Below are 14,337 nucleotides of genomic sequence, written 5' to 3'. Positions count from 1 at the left end.
ATGCGGGGGACGCGGGTTTGAGCCCTGGCCCGGGAGGATCCCACATGCTGCGGAGCAGCTAAGGCCCTGCACCACAACTGCTGAGCAACCCCCTCTCGCCATAACTAGAGAAAGCCCGCACACAACAACGAAGACCCAATGCAGCCAAAAATAAGTAAATAAAAATAAATTTTTTTAAAAAATGTGTAATTAATGGAATAAGGCAGGAAGTGATATAAGAATGACACCAACACTGAAGCTCTTAAGATTTCATCAGTCTATTTAATACTACTTCTTAGTTTTCTGACCTTAATTTTTTCCCAGTTTTAAATGTTTGTACTGTAATGTTTGGGTTTGTATCTTATAGAATTGCCATGAGCTTGAAAAGATGGACCTGGAAGAGTGTGTTCAGGTAAGATTGTGGATTTTTACTCAGAAATATAGTATGATAGAAACTTACACAATACATGCACATCAGAATGTTCAATTCCCTACCCTAGTATAGTGGGGAGCCTGCAGCACTGCTGACTCTCCATTTATTGAGGTGTCCTCCGGGCATACCAGCAGAGGTGCTCATGGTATTTTTGCTAAGGAACTAGGAAAATACATGCCATCAATAAGGTTGCCATTGGAAAAAAAGAAGACTCAGGCATTTAGACCATAAAGATACTAAGATAGGGGCTTCCCTGGTGGCGCAGTGGTTGAGAGTCCGCCTGCCGATGCAGGGGACATGGGTTCGTGCCCCAGTCTGGGAGGATCCCACATGCCGCGGAGCGGCTGGGCCCGTGAGCCATGGCCACTGAGCCTGCGCGTCCGAAGCCTGTGCTCCGCAACGGGAGAGGCCACAACAGTGAGAGGCCCGCGTACCACAAAAAAAAAAAAAAAAAAAGATACTAAGATATTTCCTTAGACCTACAGGGTTATGATGCTAATAAATAATGAAAGGCCCAGCACAGTGATAGATATCACTGCCCCTTCTTAGCTTAACTGGACCCTGCGCCCCTTACATCATTAACCCTGGAGACCCAACTGCGCCCCTTACATCATTAACCCTGGAGACCCACCTCTGTATGGAGCCCTGCCCTTCAGGCAGGCAGACTTAGCTTCTTATCAACAGTTTTTTTTATTACCCATTTTAAGAGCTTTCAGCTTATTAGTTGGCTGGGGAGAAATTTTAAAGAGGGACTCCTAAAAAGAAGATAGAACAGTGAATTTTTTTAATGGATACTTCAATAACTATAGACGCCAATTTTTCTAAATTACTTGTTATCCGGACACTACTTAGTCCCTATTCTTTTCTTTTTTTTTTTTTTTTGCGGTACGCGGGCCTCTCATTGTCGTGGCCTCTGCCGTTGCGGAGCACGGGCTCCGGACGCGCAGGCTCAGCGGCCATGGCTCACGGGCCCAGCCGCTCTGCAGCATGTGGGATCTTCCCAGACCGGGGCACAAACCCGTGTCCCCGGCATCTGCAGGCGGACTCTCAACCACTGCGCCACCAGGGAAGCCCCCCTATTAGTTCTTATTAAAGTAAAACTTACTCACATCCATCTGTTTCTTGCACATGCCTAAATGTCCTGTGTGTCCTTTCCAGGGTTAGTCCTTCTGAGTGATGTGCACACGCCTGCCCACTCCAGTCCCCCACCCCTGCCATTTCTTAGCCCCTGTGAAATTATGTGTATTATAACAACAATCTCAGAATTGGAGAGAAATTTGAAAAGAAATGCTGATTTACTCTCCATCCTAAGATAACTATAAAAGCTGTTCTTCCTTCAGGAGTTCTTCCTTACTGAATGTTCATAGTTAACCCAGCAGCAGCCTCTTTCTGCCACCCTTAGGGAAAATACCTGACATGCCAATTATCAATCCTGAGTTATGACATGGCTTATAAAAATATGGGCCAGATATCTAAAAATTTGAGGGTGTTCCTACATTAATTTCTTTCATGGAGCAGTGTCTTCTGATTCACTTCTGTGATGGTTCTAAGGAGGTCAAACAAAGTCCAGTGGGTGGAAGTTATGAGGGAACACATTTTCATTTGTTTCAAAAACAAACAATTTTCGACAGACCTGTTCAAAGATGACTAGATGAGTTTAAGCCCAGCCTGGATAGGTTCTCAAAGAACAGGTTCTGGGGCTTCCCTGGTGGCGCAGTGGTTAAGAATCCGCCTGCCAATGCAGGGGACATGTGTTCGAGCCCTGGTCCGGGAAGATCCCACATGCTGCGGAGCAGCTAAGCCCATGCACCACAACTGCTGAGCCTGTGCTCTGGAGCCCATGAGCCACAACTACTGAAGCCCCGTGCACGTAGAGCCCGTGCTCCACAACAAGAGAAGCCACCACAATGAGAAGCCTGTGCACTGCAATGAAGAGTAGCCCCCGTTCGCCGCAACTAGAGAAAGCCCGCATGCAGCAACGAAGACCCAATGCAGCCCAAAATAAAATAGATGAAGTAAATAAATTTATTTTTTAAAAAAAGAAGAAGAAGAACAGGTTCTGGTAGCTGATGGGATTTCAACCTTACAATTCTGTTATTTGATGATCTATATCAGGATATCAGTCTAAAATACTAGTGTAGTCAAGAATGAGGTATGACCTATGAGTTTTTTGGAATTATACCTAAAATAAACTTATATGTTTCTTTCAGATAACAGATAGCACATTAATCCAACTTTCTATACACTGTCCTCGACTTCAAGTATTGGTGAGTTTGACGGTAGAAGTTTTATGTATCTATTGGATTTAATCAAAACCCAGCTCTTACTTTCATCTTGGTGCCTGGCTACCATTTGGGGAAAGCATATTTCTCCAAATTGTCAACTTACAGAGGACCAAGGGAGGACCTGCGTGAAGGGAGAAACTGAGATAGAAACTGGAAAAGTTAAACATTTTCTGTATCAATGCTTGGAGCTTGAAAACTGACATGGAGAGTATGAGTTCTCGCTCCCACATGAATTAGACTCCAGCCTGAACAGTGCTTAAATTTCCAGAGATCCAGGAGATGAGATGGCCTGAAATACGGTTTGCTTCACATTGGGACCAAGTGTTCCTATAAAGTAGAACCAATCAAGGCTTTACTAGGGGTCGTTCTCTGCTACTGCTTCTAGTAACACTGTGGGAAAGCATTCTGGTTGACTATTCTGTACCTAGGCTTATTTTTGGTGTTTTGTGGCACATTAAACTATGTTTCGGTCGAGGGTTCTGAGTTTCGCATGGAGGAACCAGGGATTTAAGGAAAACTCGTAAAGTGAAGAGGTGACCACATCTTACAGCTGTAAGAGTCATCTTAGGTTAATTAACTATTTGGGCATGCCCCTGCACCAGGTATTCAACATTTAGTCCAAATTCCAGAAAATTTTTTACAGGAAAAGCTTGAGCCCCACTTGTCCCTGTAGAGAAGAAAAGTATCAATAATTTGTGTGTGGAGAGCGTGGGGGGAGATTCTTTGTTTATCAACTATTTCACAGTCATTATAGGAATTCACAAAATATATTTAGAATCACACAGAGAAATGATCATTGATTGTCAAAAGCAGAACCCCATCAACTCTAGTATGTGTTCTTTATTTCACCACATGGCTCCAGTGATGGCTCCATATACTTCAGACTCAAACCAGAAAATTCTTCTTTTTGGTTGCACACAGGCCTCTGGGTAGAAGAATGCCATTAAATATTTCAGTGTCCTTCCTTGCTCTGTTTGGCTACAGAGTCTGTCTCACTGTGAGCTGATCACAGACGATGGAATTCGTCACCTGGGGAACGGGGCCTGCGCCCATGACCAGCTGGAGGTGATTGAACTGGACAACTGCCCCCTAATTACAGATGCATCCCTGGAGCACTTGAAGAGCTGTCACAGCCTTGAGCGGATAGAACTCTATGACTGCCAGCAAATCACACGGGCTGGAATCAAGAGACTCAGGGTAAAGATGGTGGCATCACCCTCTGGCTCTAGTGTTCTCAGCACCCTTTCCTTCTTTCTTTATTTTTTCCCTGCATTTCCTTTTTTTAGATTTAGATTCCTGTGATTATTTATATTTATGTGGACATTCAGCAAAGAGAAAAAAAGATGGAGAGTAAACCTAAGGGTAGATAGTTCTTACCTGTTGTTCCAGATATTTGGTAGGAAAATACCCACTGAAGGGACGAAAAGTAGATCTCCTCCCAGCAGAGTCTCTCTAATAACATGCCCAGAGTCAAAAAAGCACATGCCAGATTTTGGTTCTAAAGGAAAAAAAGGAGTAACATAAAATATTTAGTTAAATGGGATTTAAACTTTTAATTTGTATTTCCCTTCATATCAGACTGTTTTGCTGGGGTTCATATTTTTTTAAGGCAACAAATGGATCACGTAGTTTTTTACCTTTTCCTTTTGCCCCATCCTTCATAATAGAGAGACCCATGTATAGCCAAATGCCTAAAAGACAGATTGCCAGCAAGGAGCTTATAAAAGACTGGATGAATCTATATGTTGGATTATTCAGCTCAACAAACATTTATTGGAACATCTGCTTGACACCTGTTGTGGGAAAGGCACTGTGTTCATTTGGCCCTTACAGTCAACCTTTAAAAATATCCATGTTGGCCTTATGGCATCTGAGTGCATAACGGAGCAGCACACTTCATCGTGAGTTCCAGTTGACCTCAGTTCCACCTCTCCCTTCAGACCTAGAGGACTGAGAACAGAACTGCAGTGGGGAGGCCTTGTACCCATATCTCTTCAACACCAAAAGAGCCGGAGAGCCACAGGTCAACCAGAGCGTCTTCTATGGCCTACGTACAGTAGGGTTTTGGGACCTGCCTGGCTGTCAGGAGTCTCTTCCACCTCTGAATCCTCAAGAGTCACTTAGCACTTTGACACTCTAATTTAGCTATTTATGTGCATGTCTAGACTATAAGTCCCCTAATATATTCAGGAAAAAAACGCATACACCCTTTTTGGCCAACCAAGCACACGGGCAATGCAAATCCGCACTACAAAGAAGTCTCACTTCCCACCGTTCAGGATCTCCATCTTGACCATCTTTGCAGCCCTTTTACGTAACTAGCACAGTGCCTTGAGCATAGTAGGAATTTAGAAACTATGTAGTAAAAATTAGAAACATGTTGTTACAAGAGGATAATGAGGTTTTTTTAAAATATCAGAAGAAACATTGTCCATAATGGCTTGGAAAAAATTAAGTTTTTAAGCTTATATAATTTCTTCCAGCTCTGGGAACCCCTTTGGGACAGGTGAAGATTAGCATGAATTTTTTCCCCAGTTTTATTATCCTGGAAGCAGTTACTAAAGTTAGGTGAGCTTTCTTGGTCTTTTAGAATAACGTGGGATGGTACAAAGTAGAACCCAGGTCTCTCAACATCCCGTCTGTGCTCAGCCTCTGCCCTGCCCTCATGTACACTCAGGCCCTCAGTGGTTTTTCTGAAAAGCAACATTGCTCTTTCTGTTTAAGCCCTCTCTCTTAGTAATGTTTCTGTCTTGTTTCAGACCCATTTACCCAATATTAAAGTCCACGCCTACTTCGCACCTGTCACTCCACCCCCATCAGTAGGGGGCAGCAGACAGCGCTTCTGCAGATGCTGCATCATCCTATGACAATGGAGGTGGTCAGCCTTGGTGAACTGAGTATTTAATGACACTTCTAGAGTTACCATGGATCTCCATTGGAAGCGACCCCAGTGTTCCGGGCAAAGGTTACAAAGTGAGGGCAGCGTCCAGATCCCCAGAGCCACACATACATACGCATACCGGCTCTCACCCCCACCCACTCTGTCTCTGTGACCAGGGGATTGGGTTTGTGCTGGCTTTATCATGTGGATTGGTAAAACTTAACCATTCCTGTTGGATGTGCCCAGAAGAAAATCAGAAGCAAGGTAGACGGAAGGGGGCATTCCAGCAAACCCAGTGTTACTGCTACTGTGGTTTCTTTATTTTGTTAAGGGGTTTCTTTGGCAATTTTGGAACAGCAGCTGCAGTCCTCCAGGGTCAAGGAAAGCATAGAAAAACAATACATGTTGTATCCAGGGACCAGAGAGAAGATTTCTTTGCATCCTGTAAATGGTAGCCATCCATTGTAAGATGACTACAGAGCTTCTGTGCTTCCTTGTTCCCATGCCAACATGCTGAGCATGCTCACAAAGAAGGCTTGTCCATTCCTCCTCCTGTGTTTTAGTATTTGGCCCAGAGGTTTCCTAAATGGTTGCATTGAAATCGCTGTGGTCCCAAAGTGATGACTTATTCACTCAAATTGTCACTTTCTGTAGCACACTGTGTACCTGTCTTTCATTCTCTGTTGCTCCCTCCTGCACTCTTGCTCGGTCTGTCATCTGTGCGTAGTCTGCTTACTCACACTCAATTGTTACTCCTTTGCTGTTGTTATGTTTACAGTCTGCATTTTGGAGGATTAGTTGGGGTTACCAAACATTTTTTAGAGACATTATCAATAAATATTTTTTTAATTCTAAATTTTACCATTAGGGGACCCTGCCTGAATCTTTGCCAGTCTGAAGGGAAACTATAACAAAAGCAAGAAAAATTATGAGAAGAAATTGAGCTAAGACTATTTCGATGAAAACAAACCTTGCCTTTTGATTTCTGTTATATCTTGTGATACATGATAATGTGCATGATACGCCCAGTATTCCCCCTGCACATTTTTCTTTCCATCTAACTTAATAAGGAGAGAGAAATGCATTATTAGGAAAGGGTGGAATGGCAGATCCCAAAACTGAACCTGAAAGCTGCCGCCACCCAAGCTCAGATGTGTTGTGTATTCACCGAAATCTAGGTGTGATCAGTGGCATCTAAGATTTGTGTCTCTGAGGGTTTGTTCTGCTTTAGCAGGAATGCTGCTAGAGGAGTTGTGCAGTCGAGCCGGGTAGTTTCTCTTTTTTCCCCCCATTTCAGCCTATCAGGGGTTCAAGAATGACCCTATCACAGCTGGTCAACTGTATGTCAGTGTTGATGGTACCATATCTAATGTTGGAGCCTCAAAGGACCAGAACCTGTCAGCCATATCTCTCTTGTGCTCCAGAGTTTCTGTGAATGAAATACTAGAGTAGCCAGGTGAAGGCACTGGGGCAGCAGACAGAGGACATTGAGAGGAAGTAGGGGCTTCAGTGTCTCTTCCCAGCCTGGTCACCAGAGCTGAGGGCAGGGAATTTAGTGCCCATGACTCAGAATCAAAGAAGAAGCTCCCCCCACTAAAAAAAAAAAAAAAGAAAAATCATGGAGGATGAGGGAAATAAAATGAGTTTCTGAAGTACGAGAAGTAGACTTCTAAACATCAAGGTTAGAGACCTTGTGTGATTCTTAGGAGGGTGACTTTTTGTCTTTTAGGACATTAATGTGCAGTCCACTATAATCTTAGGTCATCTTCTGCATGATCCAGGCTGTTATCAGGCTTGTTTTAATGCTGTAGGTGCTGGTTCTACCAGCATATGTAAGAATAAAGTGTGATTTGTTTTTCCACAAGCAATCAGTTGAAAAGGTCCTAGGAATCTGTACTATCCACCATTATTTAGCACTTAAGTTATTTTAAATCCCATTTTATTATTGTGCCCTTTTAAGCTCAGATTATGTGTGTTTTTCATTTCCCTTCCCTTATCCTCTTTTCAGATTACCATATAAGGAATATACTTTTTAAAGTGAGACCCACTCTCCTGGCTATACCGCACATACACAGATACACACATGTGCACACACACTTCCAGATGCGGTTGATAATATTCAGATCCCTGGGTCCTCACTCAAATAAAACTAAAAAGAAGAATATTTAGGGGGCAGCTGCTCTAATGTACAAGTGTTTTAAAAAAAAAAAAAAAACAGTGTCTGAACAAAACCCTGATTTATTAGTGAGTGTGGATTCGAATTTCCCAATAGTTGAAGCTCTTGAGGTACTTCTTTATTTAAAAAACCCTATTCACCAGTACATGAAGGTCTTGGAAATGCTGTTTCTGTTCTCAAAGAGGGTACCCATGTGCAGGTCCATGTGGAGGCGAGCCCTGCCTGTCTGGGCCGAGAACAGAGTCAGGTGAGGGAATAAAGGCCCTGGAGTGTGCAGCACTGGCATGTGTGTGGTCAGGCAGGAACCTTGTTCCTTTCTTTCTGAAGCAAACTTCTGGCCCATCAAGCTTGGAAGGACGTGTATTTTTTATGCCAATCTAAAACCTATGGCAGCTGATGACATGTACCAGGACTTCGAGAACGCAGAACGTGGTAAGTTTTGGTCAGGTGCAAGGGCCCTGCCATCTGAACATAGTATTTCCTGTCTCATGTTCAGGGACACTCTTGAAAATCCAATAAGGCTTTACAGATGTAGGAAAAACTCTTCCTTAGGAAAAACTTATTGGTCCATTTGTCTGACTCCAGAGCCACTCCGCAATATGCCTTCAATAATAAAAAAGAAATACAGAGTGAACGGAGAGAAGAGATTTGGGATAAGTAAGAAGGTGCCCTCAAAGTTATTATACATCTGGATCATCTCTTTCCTAAGCAGCCTTTTCCCCTTACATTTTTTAGCATCATCAGTATCTTTTTTTTTTTTTTTTGCTGTACACGGGCCTCTCACTGTTGTGGCCTCTCCCGTTGCGGAGCACAGGCTCCGGACGCGCAGGCTCAGCGGCCATGGCTCACGGGCCCAGCCGCTCCGTGGCATGTGGGATCCTCCCAGACCGGGGCACGAACCCGTGTCCCCTGCATCGGCAGGCGGACTCTCAACCACTGCGCCACCAGGGAAGCCCGCATCATCAGTATCTTTTACACCTTCATTGGCCGCATCAAGGTGATGATTCCAGCTTTTTTTTTTTTTTTTTTTTGCATTGACTTCTCGTACGTCCTACCTATACCCATCCTTGCCCTCTATTTTGAAAGCTTCCATCTCATTCCCAGCAATGCTGCTAATTTTGTCTCGTGTCTTCAGTTTAGCTTCCTCTTTGGATCCTTATCCTGATCTGGGCAAACTATCCTGGGCAGCCTTGAATTCAGTAACTGTCATGTAGCTCAGGCCATTGTTCACTGGGTGATCTTTGACGTTTGCTTACTGAATTTGAAATCAAACTGTTAGATATGAGGAATGAGAGAATCTGCCTTCATCCTGTTTCCAGTATTTGGAATGTGAAAGCACATCATGCTTTATGTAAAAAAATGTTTTCTCCTCCTATTCTGCTCTTTAGCGGATGTAAAAGTATTTCTTAAGTGGTTTTTATAAATTTCCACATCCATTAAGTTGATTTAGCAGACATATCAGTCAGAAATTTTTCATATTCCTTATATCACATTTTAGAGGGCAACCTGGTAAATATTTTTATGATGCTTTATTTGGGGCTTTCCAAACGTTTGAATGGTTCAGTATAGCTACAATGCTATATAGCAGTCAAGTTCTTTTATTTCTTCTAATTGCCTTGTAAAATGCATTGTTACTGGCCTGATAACCCACTAATGCCATGGGGGGAGCTAAACAAAGTATGAATTGGAACCTGTCTTGGTTTGAAGTTGTTAGGAAGTGTGAGAGTGTCCCTGGAAAGAAGAGGTGGTTTCCTGCCTGCCTGTGGGCAGCCTATCCTTGGTGACTGTATTGTTTAGAGGGGAGGAACACTTGATCATGGTGGACCCTTGTCCATTTAATGTTTATTGAAAGTCAGATTGCTTATGACAGTTGCCACTAGTGAGAGAGGAAATTGGACTGTTGTGCTTTTTCCCTCCTTGTGTGCATGATTTAAGGTTAGATTTCTATCCTTGTGCATCCTGGCTGACAGACCCTTTCAGTGGTATGCTCTGAGCTTCCGGAACATTTTATACAAAGATTGCCTTCTCTATCTGCCCACCAGTTCTAGGATTTTTAACCACCTCAAACCCAGGCCATGTGAATTAGTCGTCTTGTTTGAGGAGACATGTAGGATGTTTCATTGGAGGTCTTGAGGCAGAACCCTCCTGCTTACAATGATCTTGGACCAAAGAACACTAAAGTGTCAGGAGAGTGAGGGAAATTAATAGTCTCAGCCTCTCCTCACCTTTATTTCTCTCATAAATTTTAATTGTAAGATTGGAAGATACAGAAAGCTGTATACAACCATGTCGATAGGGTATAATTAACCCAGGTAATTTGGGAATAAAATTTGGCTTATATTTGCTGTATCCAGATGCCCAGACTTAACATCTTGGTTCTCCAGCAAAGAACATGCTGCTCTAGCCTTGCCCTCTCACTTGGGACAAACCTTCTACCTACCAGAAACTACCAATTGAGGCAAGTGAGTTTTCTGCGTGAAGGGCTTCTGCAGCACCGCCCCCGCCCCCGCGTGCCCTCCCAAGGCAAGTCTACCTATTTTGCCCATTTTTATTCTTAAGAACATCAGTTCTGCATCTCTGAAGCCTTTGATCCTTTGGAAAGTCAGTAAGACCTTCTCAGCTGAGTCTGAGTGAATCTTTGGAGCCCAAGAGAGTTACCCTTAATTTTCAGCAGAGAAAAAAATTGTTGGACAAACTCAAGTGTGTGTTAAGAAAATTCCATAATGAACTTCCTCTGTCTCTGCCTTTTGTGTTTGTTGAGTAACCCCTTAGTAGAGGTTGGTTCATAGGTGTTGAGACTCAGTGCTTCCTCAGCCAGGGTGGTTCACTGCCCTTTTAGGAAAAAGAACCATGAACAACCAAAACTATATCAGTTGACCCTATTTATTTTCTGTGTTTTTCAGTGTCTTGTTTTGATGAATTGGGGTGGGGAAATGATAGTTGACATTCAAAGTAGAGGAGAGAATCCGTTCTGGAACTGGGGTACTTTGCTTCAGGTACAAGCATCTGTCCTGAATATGTAGAAACAGCTGCCTCACATGTGAGTAGGTTTACTTTCCTCTCCATGTCATGAACTCCATGCCCTTCTTAGTGGCAAGCAGAGCTTCTACCTTCTACACACCTAACCAGTGTCATCCAGATGGGGATTGGCCCCACTGAACACCACCAGTGCTTCCCATCGGCTTCTGGGCATGATTTTCACCAGAGCAAGAGCAAGTAGGCAGTAAATGAGAATCCCCACCCCAGGGAGAGAGAAGAGAAGAGAGGTGTTCAGACACATACCTGTTCTCTTCTGCCATATCCCCAAGAACCCAGGGAAATCTTTGAAGTGATTTTTTCTTTTTTTTAATTGAAGTGGATGAAGAAAGATTTACCCCACTAAGCTTTAGCTTGTCACTGTCTCTTATACTACTTGTTGTTATTCATTCAAATCTCTAGTACACTGCTGCTCACATACATGTATGTGTTTCTTACCTTAGCCTAACCCTTCTCAGCCCCTGAAGTCATTATTCTATTTTGTGTTTTCTTTTTTTATGGCACTAGCGAATGAGAACCTAAAGTCTTAGAAAATCCTAACTTGAAAAGGAGTCTCTAACTGGCATGGTTTGATTAATTACTTTACCTTTTCCCCCTAAAGACTTGAATGATTTTCTTCCCTAGTGCTATATAATAGACCTGTAATAAGTGAAACCTTTGCTGCTACTTTTCTGGGTTTACATCATTTTTTTCCTTCCCTTAAAAATAATTTCTTATCTGTGCTTCTCTTATGACTGTTAATTTCTAGTAAGTACAGGAAGAGGTGAACCTGAGATTTCTTCTCTTACTCCCCTACCCCCAAATTATACACTAACCTCTAACATATATAAGATCCATGAGTTGGGGCTCATCGTAAGATGCTTGTGGGGTTTTTTTCCTCATCATGCTGCAGCTCTCAGAGCTGGCCCCTGAGGATCTGTGACTACCCAGTCCGAAGGGTTACTACAGGGAGAGAAAGGCTTTCTTAATTTTGCCTTTCTCCATTCCTGTTTTATGATCACCCTTCAGATGCCTCCCATTCTGGCTGCCTCCTTTTTCCTCCCAGGAATTGTTTCCAAGTAACCTGCCTCGGTCATTTCCCAACTGCTCTCCTCACCTTGACCCACCTTCCAGTGACCCTGAGAGCACAGACCTGAGAGACGGGGCCTGTGCAGAGCTCAGAGAACGGTGAGGACTACCCCTGCCTTTCAGACTCTACTTGGGGACAGAGATGGATGGGTAAATGGTGCTGTGGGAGAAATTTTTATCTTCAGACCAGGCTGTTTCGCCCTTGGCACTGCCCGGCCTCCATCCCCACTCCCCTGAGGAAGGGGTAAAATGCAGAGGATGGTTGACTAGCAGGGTCTGATCCCCAGCATTGCTCTCTGGCCTAAGCCTTGTCCAGCCATTCGGCCTGCTCTGGCGTGAGAGCTTCGGTGTGTGGGAGCTGCCGCTTGCTTGTTTCTCCACCAGGCCTGCCCCAACACTTAGCCGGTCCCTGGGGCCAACACAGTTCCCTACATGGTGACTTAACACCAGCCTCCATTAGCTGTCCAAGCGACTGTGTTTCCACCCAGTACTTTTGGCGCTTGAGGATGGGGGGAGGGAGGGAGGGTTATTTAAAATAAATAAAATCCAAGGTGGCAGTAGAGGATTCCTTTTGCTTTAAAAATCTTTGGACTAAAAAAATAAAAAATTTTAAAAAAATGTTTTTTTATATATGAATATATAAAGTAAATTGTTATGTAACTATTATTGTTTCCTGTATGTTCTAATTTTTGGTTTATGATGTAATTAAAGGAAATAAGCTGTGAAGACTTTTCATTTTACTGCGGAAATAGCCTGACTTGGAGCTGTGATTCTTAACTTCCTTGAACCCTTGATCTGTAAAGGTTCCTGAGGCTGAATGAAGGGGCTTCTTTTTGGCATCTTTATTTTTTTTAATATCCTTTAGTTAGTACCCTTTATTTATTGTTTAATAATCTTTATTTAGTACCTTTTCAATAGCCTTTATTTAATACCCTGCACTCCACTTGCTTCTAAGAAAAATGGAAGACATAAAATAATTCAGAGTTTCTAAAAGACTTTTGTCTTAATTAATTTGATAATAACAATTCAACCTGAGTCCCTTATCTGTGCAAAGCCTTGCCCTTACCTGGACTAGAAAGGAGTGAGGGGGTGGTGTAATGGTTAAACAAACTCACTCCACTGACCTTGGCCAGTTAACCCCTCTATCTCAGTTCTTTGTTGGTAAAGTGGGGATAACAGTACCTGCTTAAGAGTTGGGAAGATTAAAAGTGATAAGAGGGGCACATAGTAAACAAACGCTCACCTGCTTTTATTCGCTTCATTTCAGTATATTTCAGTATCTAGTCTGTGCCAGGGGCTCCTAGGTTGAGAGATGCACAAAGGCTAATGCCTTTGGTCCCTATCCTTTTGGTGGAGACAAGCAGTGGAGCCAAATCAGCAACCTCGATTTAAATCTCAGGGTATCTACCGTGCCCTGAAACACCTTTGGGGAGCCCTGTGGAATCAGAGGCCTCACTCGAAATCCGCTCATCCTGCATGAGTTAAATGCCTAATCTGGATTGGTCATCTGGGGCCAGCGGGGTCCCACAGTCCCTTCCAGGGGTGCAAGGAAGCAAGCCTGCTTCCTTGTCCATATTGACACAGCCTTGGCTTTTGAGGGAGGCAAGTTCGAGGTCTTTGAACTTCAATAAGCAGACTTTCCCTTCCCCTGTCCTTTAATCCTGTTAATTCAGCCAGTGTAGATCCTTCCTCCTTCCTACCTTCCCTAGCCAGAGGCCACCAGGTTTAGGACTCAACAAAGATGATCAGTAAATGATAAATGGGGTAAACGATTAATAATGGCATCTTGGCCTATCTCCCAGTGCATGCAAATGGGTTTTCTCTTTTCAGTATGTTTGAAATTTTCCATAATAAAAATTTTGAGGGAAGGGGATGAAAAAAGAGGAGTGGAATAAAATACCGCCCAAAATCACTTACCTTTTTAAAAAGTACTTTAATATAAAATTGGTTTTCTACACAGAAAAAGAAACACACAGAGAAAATCACTTTCAGGTAGATTATAGGCCTAAAAGTGAAACACAAAATTAAAGTTTGAACTTTGAAAAACATTCATAGGAAATTATATTTACCTTAATATAGGGAAAGATTTGTTAAGACCTAAAAATTAAAAGATTATTGGGTTTCCCTGGTGGCACAGTGGTTGAGAGTCTGCCTGCTGATGCAGGGGACACGGGTTCGTGCCCCGGTCCGGGAGGATCCCATGTGCTGCGGAGTGGCTGGGCCCGTGAGCCATGGCCGCTGAGCCTGCGCGTCCGGAGCCTGTGCTCCGCAACGGGAGAGGCCACAACAGTGAGAAGCCCACATACCACCAAAAAAAAAAAAAAAAAAAAAAGATTAATTTTAATTCAACTACATTTCTTAAATAAAAAATAGTAAAGCCCTATAGCCTCATTGTTCAAGAATAGCTATAGTGGGCTTCTCTAGTGGCACAGTGGTTGAGAGTCCGCCTGCCGATGCAGGGGACATGGGTTCGTGCCCT

General features: G+C 43.2%; 1 protein-coding gene across 4 annotated transcripts in view; it reads left to right on the top strand.

Moving 5' to 3' along the window:
- The window catches only part of FBXL20 (F-box and leucine rich repeat protein 20), a gene marked incomplete at both ends in the record, with an annotated part of 94,675 nt that extends 89,111 nt beyond the window's left edge, over positions 1–5,564 (top strand). For all 4 annotated transcript variants that reach the window (XM_079725212.1, XM_079725211.1, XM_079725210.1 and 1 more), the window contains 4 exons: positions 347–391; positions 2,623–2,679; positions 3,682–3,894; positions 5,457–5,564. In XM_079725212.1, coding sequence (XP_079581338.1) covers positions 347–391; positions 2,623–2,679; positions 3,682–3,894; positions 5,457–5,564 — 423 coding nt within the window. The remainder of the gene's footprint in view (positions 1–346; positions 392–2,622; positions 2,680–3,681; positions 3,895–5,456) is intronic.
- Between the last annotated feature and the right edge of the window lie 8,773 nt (positions 5,565–14,337).

Source organism: Hyperoodon ampullatus, assembly GCF_949752795.1.
Source record: "Hyperoodon ampullatus genome assembly, chromosome: 19".
Taxonomy (NCBI): domain Eukaryota; kingdom Metazoa; phylum Chordata; class Mammalia; order Artiodactyla; family Ziphiidae; genus Hyperoodon; species Hyperoodon ampullatus.
This window is presented reverse-complemented; position numbering and strand designations above follow the sequence as displayed.